Source organism: Nicrophorus vespilloides, unplaced genomic scaffold (assembly GCF_001412225.1).
Source record: "Nicrophorus vespilloides isolate i.1.1-1 unplaced genomic scaffold, Nicve_v1.0, whole genome shotgun sequence".
Classification (NCBI taxonomy): domain Eukaryota; kingdom Metazoa; phylum Arthropoda; class Insecta; order Coleoptera; family Silphidae; genus Nicrophorus; species Nicrophorus vespilloides.
In genome coordinates, this window is record NW_017098778.1 from 71802 (window position 1) to 87454 (window position 15653).

The 15653-nt window shown below is 33.8% G+C and overlaps 3 protein-coding genes across 4 annotated transcripts; 2 read left to right on the top strand and 1 right to left on the bottom strand.

Moving 5' to 3' along the window:
* Positions 1-136: 136 nt before the first annotated feature.
* On the top strand, positions 137-4344 carry LOC108563170 (pre-mRNA-processing factor 40 homolog A). Its single transcript, XM_017921772.1, has 11 exons — positions 137-318; positions 457-723; positions 781-920; positions 1912-1994; positions 2046-2135; positions 2192-2577; positions 2640-2868; positions 2934-3403; positions 3467-3661; positions 3721-3975; positions 4035-4344. Exons 1-11 carry the CDS (start codon positions 316-318, stop codon positions 4185-4187), a joined length of 2271 nt encoding a protein of 756 aa, XP_017777261.1. The 5' UTR covers positions 137-315; the 3' UTR covers positions 4188-4344.
* Positions 4345-6005: 1661 nt separating this feature from the next.
* On the top strand, positions 6006-6942 carry LOC108563172 (protein windbeutel). Its single transcript, XM_017921776.1, has one exon. The coding sequence runs from the start codon at positions 6146-6148 to the stop codon at positions 6860-6862; it is 717 nt and encodes a 238-aa protein (XP_017777265.1). The 5' UTR covers positions 6006-6145; the 3' UTR covers positions 6863-6942.
* A 34-nt stretch (positions 6943-6976) lies between these two features.
* Positions 6977-11369, bottom strand: LOC108563171 (alpha-tocopherol transfer protein-like). 2 transcript variants are annotated; one of them, XM_017921773.1, is made up of 4 exons: positions 11198-11369; positions 7780-8062; positions 7510-7693; positions 6977-7443 (listed from the first exon to the last, which is right to left on the bottom strand). In XM_017921773.1, the coding sequence occupies exons 2-4, from the start codon at positions 8055-8057 to the stop codon at positions 7063-7065; spliced, it is 843 nt and encodes a 280-aa protein (XP_017777262.1). In that variant the 5' UTR covers positions 8058-8062; positions 11198-11369; the 3' UTR covers positions 6977-7062. The 2 variants fall into 2 exon arrangements, with proteins under 2 accessions (XP_017777262.1, XP_017777264.1); XM_017921775.1 differs by lacking the exon at positions 11198-11369 and adding an exon at positions 8141-8430.
* Positions 11370-15653: the final 4284 nt, after the last annotated feature.

A 15653-nucleotide genomic window follows, 5' to 3' on the forward strand; every position in this document is an offset into this window, starting at 1 on the left:
ATATAATATTTGTACCAATTATCACATGGAAAATCAGATCATACAATTCTTATGGATGTACAAGCACATTTAAATTACTTTTTAAATTACTTAAAGAAAACTAATATAAAAAATTCTTGTTTCGTTGGTAGCTCTGTATACTTGCGCCTAGCTTCTATCCACTTTCAGTCGGTTTTGAAGGTTATGTAGTTAGCGACCGAAGAAGTGGTGTTGTTGGGCTGTGAATTAGTGATTAATTAATTTGAAACATTTGACGAAAACGATATATTTTATACTAATTAAATGTCCACAGTTCTTTGAGTAACGACTGAAAAAATGGTACGTAACTGGCTTTACTACTTTTATTAATCTAATATATTAGAGGTTATGCGATTTGTTTGGTTTTCGCTATCCTTCATTCTTTTTTTGATTGAATAGTAATCTTTTGAAGCGAATAAATTATGATGTTATTTTTAGGATCCCAACATACAACCGCCCCCTTTCGTTCCGCCGCCTGCAGGAATTGGGACTCCCCCATTAATGCCACCAATGTCGAGTTTTCCTCCTATGATCCCACAATTCAATGTCCCACCACCCGGCTTTGGGGCATTCCAAGCACCTGCACCCAATCCACAAGAGCAGTGGACTGAGCACAAGGCACCGGATGGCAGAACATATTATTATAATTCTGTGACAAAGCAAAGTTCATGGCAAAAGCCGGACACCTTGAAATCCCCAACAGAGGTAACTACATCCATTAACATACAACATGTATTATTAATAAAAAAACATATATTTTAGTTACTTCTATCTCAATGCCCATGGAAAGAGTACACTGCAGATAATGGCAAAATTTACTATCACAATATCACAACAAAGGAATCACGTTGGGTTATACCACCTGAACTTGAGGAAATCAAAAACAAAGTATCTGCAGAAGAGTAAGTACAATTATTCTTTTTTCATATAATTAATTGAAATCTAAACTAATTAGAACATATGAAAAATATTAGATTATGCTTTATAGATTTAGATAAGTTAATTAAATTATTAATTTTTATGTTAATATTTTGCTCTAATTTTTTTTTATCGCGAGTTGATAATATAGGGTAAAAAAGGGTAAAGGGTAAAAAAGTACGCTTGTTGGATGTTCCTCCCTAACAACCAGCGGTTCTCAAACTGTCGTGACTAGTTGCTAGGTGTGTCGCGCGAAATAAAAATAGTATATATAAATCATCGCGGTACTGTCGATCAGTGGAAAAGCAATTAAGCCGCATACGTAAATTTAATCAGGTATTTATAGTAAATTGTAATATACAAAAAAGGGAAGTGGTCTTCATTTACTTTTACATTAAACTGCTTCAATATTTTTAAAGTTAGTGTCGCGTGTCGGACTTCAATCTTCAAGTGATTCGCGAAGTATAAAAGATTGTATGAGAACCACTGATTTAGGGTATTGCCTCTATGTTACGAGTATTAAGTATTTATTGTAACTGCACGGCAATAATTGTAGGTTAAGATATTTCGCGTACAAGTTTCAATATTGTTCTTAGTGAATACCGACGATGTGCTTTGAGTATTATGTAAATTTATGACTTGCTTAAGACTTGTTGCACCAGATAATGTTCTAAGTTCTTTTTGAGTATCTAGTATTTGTAGAATTATTTTTTAAGCAGATTTTTTTTTTAAATTTATAAAATCAATAATTCATTCAGGCTTTTGCAATTAAATTTATGCAATAAATTTAATAGAAATTTACTTGTAGTTATTGAGACTAATTAATATTTTTTTATTAGTAACTAAAAATGATTGACTACTACTAATTATATGTTATATATTTGTTTATATTGACATTGTTTTAATCATGATATTAATATGCATATATTTAAAGTAGTCTTTATAAAATGTTAAATAAATGTATTTGTTTTTCAGATCTAAGAATAAATCGAATGATGCTGTTGCGAGTCCATTGATTGCGGCCGCTCAAGCATCTGGAGTAAATTCACCTAGCGCAAGTAAGTAAACAAAAAACATCAGAAAATAGTATAAACTATAATTTAATGTAGCTTCTAGCCCGGGTGGAAAAAGTGCTTTGGAAGCCGCGATGGCTGCAACTTTGGCTGCAATATCAATTCCCACGCCTCCACCAAAAGCAGGTAAAATCTATTATAAAAAACAATTTAAATACAATATTAACGCGGTAGTATCGCAGATGAAGATTCAAATTTATCTACGCACAGCGAGCCGAAGGAGTCTCGAAATTCCACCCCCGAGCCGCGCGTATTCAAAGATAAGAAGGAAGCGGTGGAAGCGTTCAAAGAGATCCTCAAGGAGAACAACGTTCCTTCCAACGCTACATGGGATCAGTGCGTAAAAATCATACATAACGATCCTAGGTATGAATCCTTCAAGCGTTTGAACGAACGGAAACAGGTGTTTAATGCTTATAAAACACAGAAGCAGAAGGACGAAAAGGAGGAAAACAGACTGCGGGCGAAAAAGTCAAAAGAAACTCTGGAAGAATTCCTGTTGAAATCCGAGAGAATAACATCAAATACCAAGTATTATAAATGTGATGAGATTTTTACTGGCCTAGATGTATGTTTAGATTTAATTATTTTATTTCAATAATTATTAATTGTATCAATATTTTTTTTTAGGTTTGGAATAGTGTGAGCGATCCGGATAGGAGGGATATTTATGAGGATGTTATGTTTTCATTGGCTAAACGCGAAAAGGAAGATGCGAAAGTCTTAAAAAAGCGGAACATGAAGAAGTTGGCGGAAGTGCTAAATAATATGGCTGAAATCAATTATGATACAACGTGGAGTGAAGCTCAGGCGATGCTTTTAGGAAACACGACATTCAAGAACGACGTTAATCTATTGGGTAATGCTCTTAAATGTTAATACTAATTGCATTGTTACTGATATTCTTTATTTTGCGCTTTACAGCAATGGATAAAGAGGACGCCTTGATCGTTTTCGAGGATCACATTAGGGAACTGGAAAAGGAGGAAGTCGAAGTGAAGGAGCGCGAGAAGAAGCGACTGAAAAGGCAGGCAAGGAAAAATAGGGACCAATTTCTAGTTCTGTTGGATATGCTCCACGAAGAAGGAAAATTGACGTCAATGTCTTTATGGGTAGAGCTTTATCCCATTATTTCAGCTGACATTAGATTTTCTGCTATGCTAGGTCAAAACGGCTCTACGCCATTGGATTTATTTAAATTCTACGTAGAAGATCTCAAAGCGCGCTTTCACGATGAAAAGAAAATTATCAAGGAAATTCTCAAAGACAAAGAATTCGAGGTTAAAGTGAACACCACTTTCGAGGAGTTCGCAACGGTTGTTTGCGAAGATAAAAAGAGCGCTACATTAGATGCGGGTAACGTCAAATTAACTTACAACTCGTTATTAGAGAAGGTAAACAACACCAAACAAACATTATTGACTTACATATAATGCTTTTTGTACATTTTTTTTAAGGCGGAAGTGAAGGAAAAGGAGCGCGTGAAGGAAGAGTCGAAGAGGATGAAGAAATTAGAGGGTAACTTCAAAAATCGTCTAAGAGAAATGAATTTCAATTACGATTTGCCCTGGGACGAAGCCAAGTCCAAATTGGAAAACGAAGAAGAATTTATTGCATTTTCTTCCGATAGCGAGAGAATAAAAGTATACAAGGTAATAAACTAGTTACAACTAATTGATGTCGAACGTTACTTACATATCAGGTTTTATAGAGTTTCCAACACGAAATGGAAGAGTCTTGTAGTCACCACCATTCACGGTCGAAGAAGTCTAAAAAAAGTAAGAAAAATAAAAAATATAAGTCTTCGAGTAATAGTGATTCCGAGGGTGAGGTTAAAAAAGATAAGAAGAGGTATAGGACGCCTAGCCCTGTGGCAATTTCTGAAGACGAAAGTGCTGGTGCGGTTGTTGGCGAAGAATACAAGAAGAAAAAATCCAAGAAGAAGCACAAAAGGAAATCCCCTTCTGTAAGTTTCTTACTTTAGCTATTGTCTAAGATCTATTAACAATTAATGATAATTATTAGATGAGTCCGACCGACGATCGAACGAAAAAAGCGCAAAAGAATAGGGCTGCGGAGACTGAGGTATCAACGAAAAGCGGGGAACTGAGCGAATCCGAGCTGGAGAAGCAGAGAGCGCTGCTTTTAGAACAATTGAAAGAACCTGAAAGTGATTAAATCACCTGCCGAATACATAAAATATTTATTTAAGTTTAAAACTATAAATTTATTGAACGATGGACGAATGGAGACGATAAGGAGAAACAAACAAAACAAATTGAATCAGTTCTTAGCTATTTTGTATTGTAATTACAAAAACAAATACATGTTTCAAATAAAGCAAAAAAACAAGTCGTATGTTTTCAAAATATGAATTACAATTTTTGTATCATAAGTTTAATGTAATTTTATACACGAAATGAAACGAGGAATGGAATAATAAAAAAAAAAACGCTACGCAATATATTAATTCAGAGACAATCCTTTTTATTGATGTTGAATATTGAGTTTTTTTTGACATTGTGTTCAGAGGGGTGACATGTTTGTAAAATTAATGTTTACTTTTGGCAGACTGTGTGTGCAAAATTTTTGGAAATGAACGTGTGCGAGGCATGCCTCAACAACATTTTCAACGACATCCTGAGATTCGGTTCTCCGCAAATGGTAAATATCGATGTTCTCACCCAAATGTAGCAAATTTTGCAAGTAACGTTCAAGGGTAGGAGTCCATGCGGTTGTGTTCGTACTGCGTGGGGAAGGTGAAAAGCTTGCAGGAGTTCGCCCTGAGGTGTTCCAATGCAGACGGTAGCCTTGCACTGAATCAGAACGTCAACTTTGACGTTCAAAAGTTGATAGAATTTTGTCGTCAACAGTTTCGGAACTCCGAGAATGAAAGTCGCGTAAGACGCAAACCAAGAAATCGCCGAAGACCGATTAACACTAACAGAGATATCTGCAGATTAAGGAGGCTCTTCGAAACGACGAACAACCGGACGAAAGTAATCGGGCGTCGCACAGTTGTACGCAACAGTCCTCAGCGAAAGAAACGGCAAAAGCTGGAGCTAAGCGAAACTAAGAAGCTAATATCCACTCGAGGACTTCCTAAACGAGAAAGAGTTAAGAAAATCGATGAAAAGCCAATATCAAAGATGAATGCGAAAAGCAGCACTAATCTGAAGGAAACAGCGGCCGACCTAAATGTAGTTACTAAACAAAGTGGAAAGTTGAAGCAAATCTCGACAGAATCGAAGGCTTTCGAAAATTATAATATTGCAAAACCAAATAGTTGCAGAAGCATGGTTAATGCTGGTGGTAATGTTAACGTGGCGGATAATAGCACAAAATGTTTGGAACGAAATGTTGGCGTTACGTTTAAGGAACCTGGGGGATTTGCTTCCAGTTGTATCGTCGCAAGCAAAGGGCGTCGAGCGATGAAAGAATTCGAGTCCAAGAGCAAGGGTTTCGCTATAAAGATAGCGAAATTGGAAAAGCTGATGGCGTTAATAAAGAACAAGAAGAAAAATAATTTGAGCAAAGTCATTAAAGATTTGGATTCGCAGCTCAGGACGTTGATTGCTCAGCGCAAGAAACGTACCAAATAACAATAATTAAATTGAATAAAAAAAAAACTTGTCTTTGCTATAACGTTTATATATTAAATCATTTTATTAACGTTGACTTAGATTTAATAAATTAATGATATTTTAAATTATTTTTTAAATATTCGAATACGCACAGGTATACCACAAGGTTACCGCATGAGCATCAATAGATTTTGAAAGTACCGTAACCACAACAACAGTTAATGAACGTAAACCTTACGCTTCGCGCAATTTTAAACCAATCTAAATGTAAAATCTCTCATGATATCGTTGCTACAATTGACGACAATGAAACAAACAAGAGTTTTAAATGTATTTCCGGTTGTTCTACATTAGATGGACGAACGGTAAATCGGAAACCCTATTGGCAGCAGTGCAGCCGCTCGAAGCGGACGTCAGAATTCAATTAATGCTGGCCCAATCACAACAAGCCATGTCGCCTGGAATAAACAAAGCTTGAAAGCTTTAAACTGTCTCACAAAATCCAGTTATTTGCATACAGTACGTGAAACAATAAGAGTATCCACAAAGAAAATGAAGACCACCTGTGTTTGGCTCTGTTTCCTCTTGCTATTCATCCAGAAGAAGGCTTTCGCTTGCAAGGGTTGCGTGACCATCGACGAGAAGAGTTTCGCTAAACTGGTACCCAGATTCCAAGCCACTCTAGTCAAGTTCGACATCGCCTATCCGTACGGTGAAAAGCACGATAAGTTCGTCGCCTTTGCCGGCGAGCACAGCGATCACACAGATCTGCTGATCGCAGAGGTAGGCGTCAAGGAATACGGTGATAAGGAGAACGAGGAGTTCGCCAAGCAGCAGGGAATCGATGTGAAGAAGTTGCCGGCAATAAAGTTGTACTTGGGTAAAACTGGAGAGTCTTTCCAATTTCGGGATGAGATCAGCTCGGAAGCGCTGCACAGATTCATCATGGACCATACCGATTTGCACCTGGTGCTGCCCGGTTGCGTAGAGGCCTACGATAAGTTGGCCATGAAATTCGCGAACGGCGAGCAGAAGGAAGCACTGCAGCAGGCCGAGGATTTGCAGCAGGATAAGGAAGATGTCACTGGTAAAATATACGTTAAATACATGAAGAAAATTATGGAGAATAAGGAGTTCGTACATAACGAACGCGCCCGATTGAATAAGATCATCAAGGGTGGGAAGCTCGCGGCGAAGAAGAAGGAAGATCTGACGAAACATTTGAACGTTTTGTATTCTTTCCGGGATACCACCAAAGACGAACTCTGAATCCTATTTAAAAATCAACTGCACTGATTTTTACAGATCTTTATATAATTAGCACCTGTGTTACTATATCATTATTTCTATTGTACAAATTAATTGATTATATATATGCATACGTTATTAAAACACGACTTTTATTTGATTCCTCAGATAATTGCAAAATAGATCAAATTAATTTTGCCATAAAATAAGTTATTTAACAGCTATTTCTGCTTCTGATAGTAATTAGACCTTTGTCGTTCTTCCGATTCGAAATGGGTCTGCATTTCTCGCAACTTCTTCGTGTTCGCACAGTGAAGTTCCCTGACGTCCGGAAGGTCGCCGCCGAAATCGCTCGGCATACATTTCTTTGGCAAATAGTTCTGGTAAAACATATCCATATCTGCAGAGGGTGCATGGAAGTGGAGCTGTTCCAATATCTCCTTTTTCATTAACGGCTTAATGATTGCCATCAGCTTGTCGATAAAGTAAGCGGTGTTCAGCACGTGGATTTCTTTCAGTTTGACAGGCAAACCTTCCTGCAGGTAGTGACAGAACTTCCTGAGCGCTCCTAATTTTATCCGCGTCAGATGCATCAATCCCACCTGAAAGAAAACAAAAATAAAATGAGACAGGTTGTAATAATAGTCAAGTGATTGATTCAAACGCACGCCTTTCATATCGAACAGTATGACGAGTCCGGTGGGCGGATGATCGAAAACGGCCGAGTCCAACGTCATAAAGAGCAGCTTCATCGACTGCTCCATCTGGTAATGACTGAAGTAGGTGTCGTGCAAACGGTGGAACAGAACCGCACAACCATCGTCAGTCCGCTCCGGAAATATACTGTACTCTCTAGCAAAAAAAAACACACGAAACAATGAATATTACCTAATGACGCTTACGTCTCAGCTAATCGATACGGTATTCTTATGACTTACATAACATCCAATTGGTACTGAAGATCAGGCCGTTCTAAGTCCCTGTTGCTAAACAACTCTGGACCATTCTTGCGTGCAGAATAGTACTCTTTTACCGTGGTTACGGTGAATTTCAGGTCGCGATCGCAGGACAATATGAAGAGGACGATTTGCTCGTCCGTCAATTCTGGGACGTTCACGTCGACGAGCATTCGTCGCAATTCCTCGATCTCTTCGCGCGTCGTTCTGCCCTCCGCGATGACATCTTCAGCTTTGAACCCGAAACGAACCGTTTCCATGGTTGCTGTGCAAACAAAACAACGAACACGTTAGATCTCATCAAAGTCCACAGAAATACAGACTTTTGCAAATAATTACGTACATTTAAGGATACGTTTTACTTCGTCGCATAATAATTATTAATAATAAACATAGAGTTATTATTGTGAAATCGTTTTCATAAACGTTTTAAATTGTTGTTGTTAGCCAATGCCACGTGTATTATTATTATTAATAACAAATTAGTTTGTTCTTTTATAATTGAATTATGTAAGAATATAAGTTGTACGATTCCGTTAATTATATTTCAAATAGAATTGATGTTCCACATCTGCAAGATTGTGGGAGTGTTCACGAAATTCAACACGTCAACTCTGTATGGATCGTGTAGACTGGATGCTGCGAATCTAAGTATAGGGTGTTCAATTATACCGGGTGTCTCATAAAAAATAATCATCCAATGATATTTTTTTTTGTTATAACTTATAAACATTTTAACGTCACTTATGTCAAAATAATCGATATGAAGGTTCGTTTTTTTATTCAATTACCAAAATTGAACTTGACTTGTTGCTATTGTCTGGGCAATAAATTCAATTACAGTTATATGAACATTGCTCTATTGATTCCTATTGGAAGAATGACTACAAAAAAAAAACTATGATTAACGTATAATGAATACTGAATGCATAGTTAATTTGTAGTAATCTTTCGGCATGCCAAATAAGTTACTTGTATGCAGCAAATGGCCTATGCATGAAGTATTGATGATTGTAGTGGAAATGCAATTGCTTGATTGTGTTTGCTATGAATTGCAGAACGGAATGAATAAATTCAAAGCAAATATTCAAATTAGCGCAGATTGTAACGTGCAAAATAGCGTCTTAATACGTTATTAAGCGAAGACGCCGAAACGTTTCCCCATAGCGATGCGTAAAATTGCATTTGCATCAGAAACAAAATGGCTAAAATACAACAACAAATAGATGAAGGCGAGCAGGAAACGCGAGCAAATGGAAAACACGCAACCAAAAATCAACGGAACTTGTCATCTCGTCGAAATTATTACGGACAGGTAATTGAGTTCGCTTTTATTGCGACTGTTTAGCACCACAAATGCACGAGTCTCGATCGATTATTTCGCATTTTTCTCTCTATCCTTCAAAGCGGAACATTGATTGATGATGTTTCGTTAGTTGCTTGTCCTATTCGTTATTTTTTTTTTCGGATGGAAACACGCTCTAAAAATGGACCAAAAACATAGATGCTATACATGCGTTTAGTTCTTGTTTCCAAACTAGAAACGAATGTCAGTTACGTAAGCTTTAGTTATAATATATCCTTCCTGTATTGACTTAGGTTACACTTTCAATGTCAATCTTAAACTTCAAACAGAAACTATTTATTTGAATAATTGTCTTTGGAAAGATATACAATTTCAATTACTCGCATGGCGTCTGATAGAATATTTTACTGTTATTCCTTACTCTGAAATGAGGTGATGTGCTTTTACAATAGTTAGAAAGTACATTGATCGGGATTGTCCCACCTTTCCTATTTGTTTTGTACCCACTTGTGTCTCACAGACGCCACGCGAGTAACAATACCTCGCGACTTGTTTTTTTTGTCCACAAAAAGTATTTTATGTGGTTTTAAAATACTCGATTAGTCCGTTTTAAAACAGTCCAGGATTTTGGTAAAATATATAAATGTACAGAATTATATACATTTTTTTGTTACATAATGTGTAAACTGGATTAAAATCTTATATATGTTACATATCTTAGATTATTAATAAAAATGTAATAAGATTACCCCACATGGTTATATTACTTGAGAAAACGAGGATAATTATTCATTTCTTAACTTTCCTTTAGATGATTATATCAAGATATTTACATTTTTATACATGTCAGTTGCATTGTTGTACAAACGGTAAGTTGTGTTTGAAATACTCGGGTTTCGATAGTAGCGTGGATATTTGTCTAAATTAGTACCAAATATGGTAATGTTACGAACAATCTAATTAACCTTCAACCACGAAAACAAGCCAATAAAATTGAACAAAATAAACAACTCAATCGCAATAAAAATTCATTATAAATAAAAAAAATAAATATAAAAAAGTTGCAAGTAATGCATTTGCTATAACTATAACTATTGTTATTATAGTTATTATTGAAATGGAAATGATTCAGCGTGTACGTATCTAGTGCATTTTAGCATATTGCGGATAGTTTCAGAAGGAAACGAAAGGAAACTTTGTCGAAACTTTCTCGGATACGTACGTAGTTTTAGGAATTAATAAATAAAACGATGCTAAGGTCAGACACGGATCAATCGAACTTCATTAAAAGCAACAGGAAATAAATGACCTTTCATATTCTCAAAGCCATGACCGAAGAATCTTTCAAAACACATACATTCCAAAAAAATTGAAACACAAATTTAATTTTTTTGATATCTTAAGAAAGTTAAGTAACTTATCTTTATTTATATAAATGTTAAACTGAAGCTTCGGTTTTAGCATTTTATCTAATGACTATTAATTAAATTATAAATTTCTTGAGATTATATAACCATAGAAACGAATTTTCTTCAATCCAAACATGCTTTTATTGAACCGCTAAATTGTATTTTTTTTTTGAATACAAATTATCTGCAGAAATAACCGATTTTGAATGTCAAATATAAGTATTTTGATGTCAAGTTCAACAGCTCAGTTTTTAATACAATAACATTTTAAACTTTATGCTTACTCGACTGTTGCGCGACATTAAAACAATAGTTACGACAGTGTGCATTACTTGCACCAATTTTTATCTTGTCATTGCCATGGGAATCAGAGTAAATAAGCAGGCCCGTATCAATGGCACCTGCATTTAGTCGAAGGGCGAGCAACTAATAATTTCAATTTATATATAAAAAAACACATACAAAAGGAAAGAACAATAACAATGTTCAATTATTATTATTGTTTATCTGCTCCAGTCGATTTACAAAAGTGCGATAAAAAATATTAATTTTTAAAACGAAAATAAAAACGTTTTTTGAAGACAAAATTTAGTTAATTCAAAATTCCTATATTAAAAGTTATTAAAGTGATTTTTTTCTTTTTAAATATGTTGTTAGTATTAAATAAACAAAATAAGATTGTTACCTTGGTGATGTTAACTGTTATTTGAAGAGCGCGCGGTGTTTTTTCTTTCTCGCAGGATGAAATTGGAGGTGGTGTTGTCGTCCTTTTCCGATCAATTTGGATTTTGAATGAACCACGGCTCGGTATATAGGCATACACTGAAGCGGATCGCTCGACGCGCTCCTTTTTCTACCGTACAAGATATGTTCGCATGTGTTTGAATACATCTATTATTAACGATTTTTGCGCTGCCGTTACGCTTTTGTTTTAATGTTGTCCAGCGAAGGTAGACCATCAAATGTACATGTCCACATTTATTGCCTACCTTGACCAACCAAACAAATTTAAATATCAATATACCCATCCAGTAACTAAGCTAGCAGCAGTAATGAACTTTAGCAGAGTTATAATAACAAAAAAGTTGCTGGCGAAATTGTGCAAGCTGAGTGAATTGGGAAGGTGTGGAAAGAAGAAGAAGAAATATCAAAAAGTATGACTTTGCTAACGTCTTTTAGCGTACTTCGTATTATTATTTCAAAGTAATTTATTATATTTTTATTATTATTTACAAAAATAAACACAAATGTATGAAATATTTTTAACTGTATGCAAATTATAAATAGAGATTTCTTTATTAACAAAGAAAACTTGTAATTTTCTATAATTATTTGAATCATAGTACAAATATCTGAAAGCGTTTATGAAAATATTTATATATTTTTTATAAAAATTGCTATGATAATTGCAAATCCATGTTTACTTGATTAATTATTAAGTGCCAATAGGATACAGAAAACAAATGTTAACAACTGAAACTCTGGATTTTGTATTAACGTTTTGTATTAACGTTCTTAATAATAGTGTAAATAACAAAATTTAACGTTTTATGAATTATTATTATTATTATTGGTAGTATATTTGACACAGTTATAGCAAGCATTAATCATTTATTTACTTTGTAAACAGTTATTTGCACTTTCTCCAAGAGAGGATCAATATGTAATTTAAGAAGACATCTTTTAGAAAGAGTTTTAAATAATTAAACTTAAAATTTACACATTGCATCAAAAAGCCTATAAAAATTAAAGAATAGTTTATGATGATATAAAACATTAGTAATTTGACATAGATTATTGAGTCAACATTGGATTATCAAATGATAATCCAATGACACCTGTCAATAACAGGTGTCAATATGTCAGGTAACAGATGTCATTTAATAATGATGACAGGTGTCAATAGATTTAAATGATTTTATGAAATAAAAAACGTAATTGAATCGTAAAAATCCAAATTATTTCTATGACTTATTTATGCACATCACTATTAAGAAATCTTTAATTGTTTTATAATTTCAGGGAAAAAAAAATTGAAGCGAATCAAATACTACACGTGCATTTTTTTTTTGTATAAAACAATTAAAAAATTAGTTAGTAAAATTAGTTTTTCACTCTCAGATTTTCGTAATTTTTTTTTATTGAATTCTAGTTAAGGTCAATGTGCAACAGACGCTCGCATTGCATTCAATTAAATCATGTTTCGATTTCGCTTGCTTCGCTTGCATAACTAGGAAACCCAAAGAAAGAGTGTTGCGCAAACGACTTCCTGATGCTTAAGAGGTTCGCAGCAAGTGCCATTCTACAGAGGCGGCGGCGGTGGCTGCTGCTGCAGCAAGAGAAATGCATCTGCTGAGAAAGACTTTCACAATTCGCGTACAATATTCAAGATTATTTACAATTGCGAAAATCACCACCGATGGGAACCTATCACTTTGTTTCCAGGAACTCGCATCGGTTTACTTACTTTAATGCACATGCGAAAAAGAACCGTATTAAAGAAAAAATGTAATTACAGAAGCATTATTTTAATATTTAGTGATTTTCTCAAAAACTATAATAGATAGAATGGATCCAAAAGATGCATATGTAAGTTGAATGTTTGGAGAATGTAACGTGTACCTACATATTAGTGTGGTTGAATTGGTTTGGTTGTAATTAGCAAAGATTGACTAATGAAAAATTAGCACACGAAAAAGCAGTATCTTCACATTTCAATGATTTTCTTAGAAACTATAACAGATAAAATGGATCCAAAACATGCATATGAAAGTTGAATGTTTGGGGAATGTAACATGCATACACATATTAGTGTGGTTGAATCAGTTTGACTGTAATTAACAAAGTTTGACTAATGAAAAATTAGCACACGAAAAAGCAGTGTCTTCACATTTTAGTGATTTTCTTAGAAACTATAATAAGTAAAATAGATGCATACAAAACTTGGATACTGTGGTTTCATCAATTTGTCTATAATTATCCATTTGTTCAGAATGTTAAAAAATGAAGTAAAGAAAAATACTTAATAAATAAGTTAAGACTGCATGAGTTCTAATTGTTTATTATGGAAAACCTACATTAAATTGTATCTAATAGATTTTTGCACGCAAAAATACAAAAAAAAATATAATAAGTTAATGACTTTGTTTGATACTTTAATGTCATGGCGTTCCTTGAATTTTATAATGTTTTTATTCGGTGAAAACAATTGAATCGACGAGTGCATAATAACATTTTGTATATTAAATTCAGTAAATTATTTACATCTGTGTAGAGACAGAGAATTTTAAATATTTGCATAATATTTAAAAAATAAAGGAAGAAATTTAGAATTTAGCAAATTAGCAATTTTGAGATTCTTTTCATATGTTATATTAGTTTTTGTTTTGAGTGCTTATTTGACATATAAATTGTAACGTGGTAAAATCGACAACGCTGCAAGTGCGCTCCACGTTGCAACTATGTTTCCAAAATTCGAGGAGACCGCAGCGAACCGCGAAAGAAGACGGTTGAGGTCTCCAGTTTAAGAAGATATTCTGATATATTTGTAATCTCCAAGAGGACGGTGTTGGTGCTCTAAAGGAGCTAAGGCCCACCGTCGGAGAAGAAGTTGCTGATCTGGAAGCAGTTGTTAGAGTTCTTCCTCTCTATAAAAGGAAGTGGCGCCCTGAACCTTCCCACGTCACGGACTCACGCCCTAGCGGGTTGAAGATTGGTATATCTTGTGTTTTTTATGTACACGAGTGTTATCGTGTTACAAAATTTCAATGAAGAAACAAGCTTATTATTAATTTAAGTTTTTAGTTGTTTAAGAATGAAACTTTTCCTTTTCATTATTTTGATACTAATATACATGATTATATAAGGAAATATTTATTTATTAGAAACATTACAAATTCATAGACTCTCAATTTACATAATCATAGGTTTTTTTTTGAATGAAAAACATTATAATAATTAAAATAAAAACAAATAAATGACAGGATATCCAGGATGTATCTCTTTATTTATCCACAAATTGGATTATAATGTTCTATTAATAATGATTAAGTCTCAAATTTCTCCTATGTTTTTGTTTTAACATAAATTGTATTTACTTTCTTTACATTTCGCTTATAATGTTCTATTAAAAACGTTTAAATTTTGAATGGGTCGCTTGAATTGACAGCTGTCACCTTGTGTCAAAGCCAAGGAACTGGAAAAATACACTAAAAAAATTGGTACAACTTCAAACAAATATGTTTTTGTAACATTTTTCTGCTATGAATTAGTTAGTTTCCATGTTGTAAGTTTTCTTTCAAACCTCAATTATGGTAAACTAAAAAACAAAGATTTTTATATGCATATTTAATTTATCTGGCAATTTGAATGTTTACGATGTCAAAAGGTTAAAGAATGGAAAATATATTTTTTTACAAACAACTTTTATATGCAATTTTTGTTATTTTCCAAAAGCCAATGAATTCAGATTTTAGCATTAAGGATTTCTCACATTTACAACCCACACATTCTCAGCCGAAGGATTACTAAATGTTATAATAATCAATTAATCAACATATTTCTTTATTTGTATTTATATTATATATTTTGCACAGAAATTTTAAGAAATATTGTAATTTAATTATTTAAACATCTTTATTGGCCATAGGTTGTACGAAAAAACTATCAACCTTTCGACCCATTACTATAATAACTATTTGTTTTTAGTAATAATTTATGAGCATTTTCTAGGATTTAATCCAAGTTGACAGTTTTGTATTGGTCATCCCTCCAACTGACATACGCTTCAAATAGTACTTAATTATTGCTTTCAAATGTAAAGTATTGAATAAATAAAAACTTTTATATTTTGCATAGAATAAAGTATGGTTTTTAACTCAAAGATGTCGTCTCTATTGGTTTAATTCGCGTTAAAAGTTGAAAAAATTAGAAATTAACGCTCGAATCACATTTTATTGATTTTCTCTGAAACTATAATAGATAGACTAGATCCAGAAAATTCATATGAAGTTGGGTGTTTGAGGGAATGTAGCAAGTATTCACACATTACTTTGGTTTAATCTATTTGTCTGCAATTCGCGTTCAAATTTGAGAAAACAAAAATCTACGTGTGAAAAAGCAGTGTTTTCACATTTTATTGA

Coding starts and splice junctions, on each gene's coding strand:
- LOC108563172 (XM_017921776.1), top strand. CDS start 6,146: ATGAAGACCACCTGTGTTTGGCTCTGTTTCCTCTTGCTATTCATCCAG.
- LOC108563170 (XM_017921772.1), top strand. Junction 921..1,911: donor AACAAAGTATCTGCAGAAGA/GTAAGTACAATT, acceptor TTTGTTTTTCAG/ATCTAAGAATAAATCGAATG. Junction 2,136..2,191: donor CACGCCTCCACCAAAAGCAG/GTAAAATCTATT, acceptor GTAGTATCGCAG/ATGAAGATTCAAATTTATCT.
- LOC108563171 (XM_017921773.1), bottom strand. CDS start 8,057: ATGGAAACGGTTCGTTTCGGGTTCAAAGCTGAAGATGTCATCGCGGAG. Junction 7,694..7,779: donor CAGTACCAATTGGATGTTAT/GTAAGTCATAAG, acceptor TTTTTTTGCTAG/AGAGTACAGTATATTTCCGG. Junction 7,444..7,509: donor TACTGTTCGATATGAAAGGC/GTGCGTTTGAAT, acceptor GTTTTCTTTCAG/GTGGGATTGATGCATCTGAC.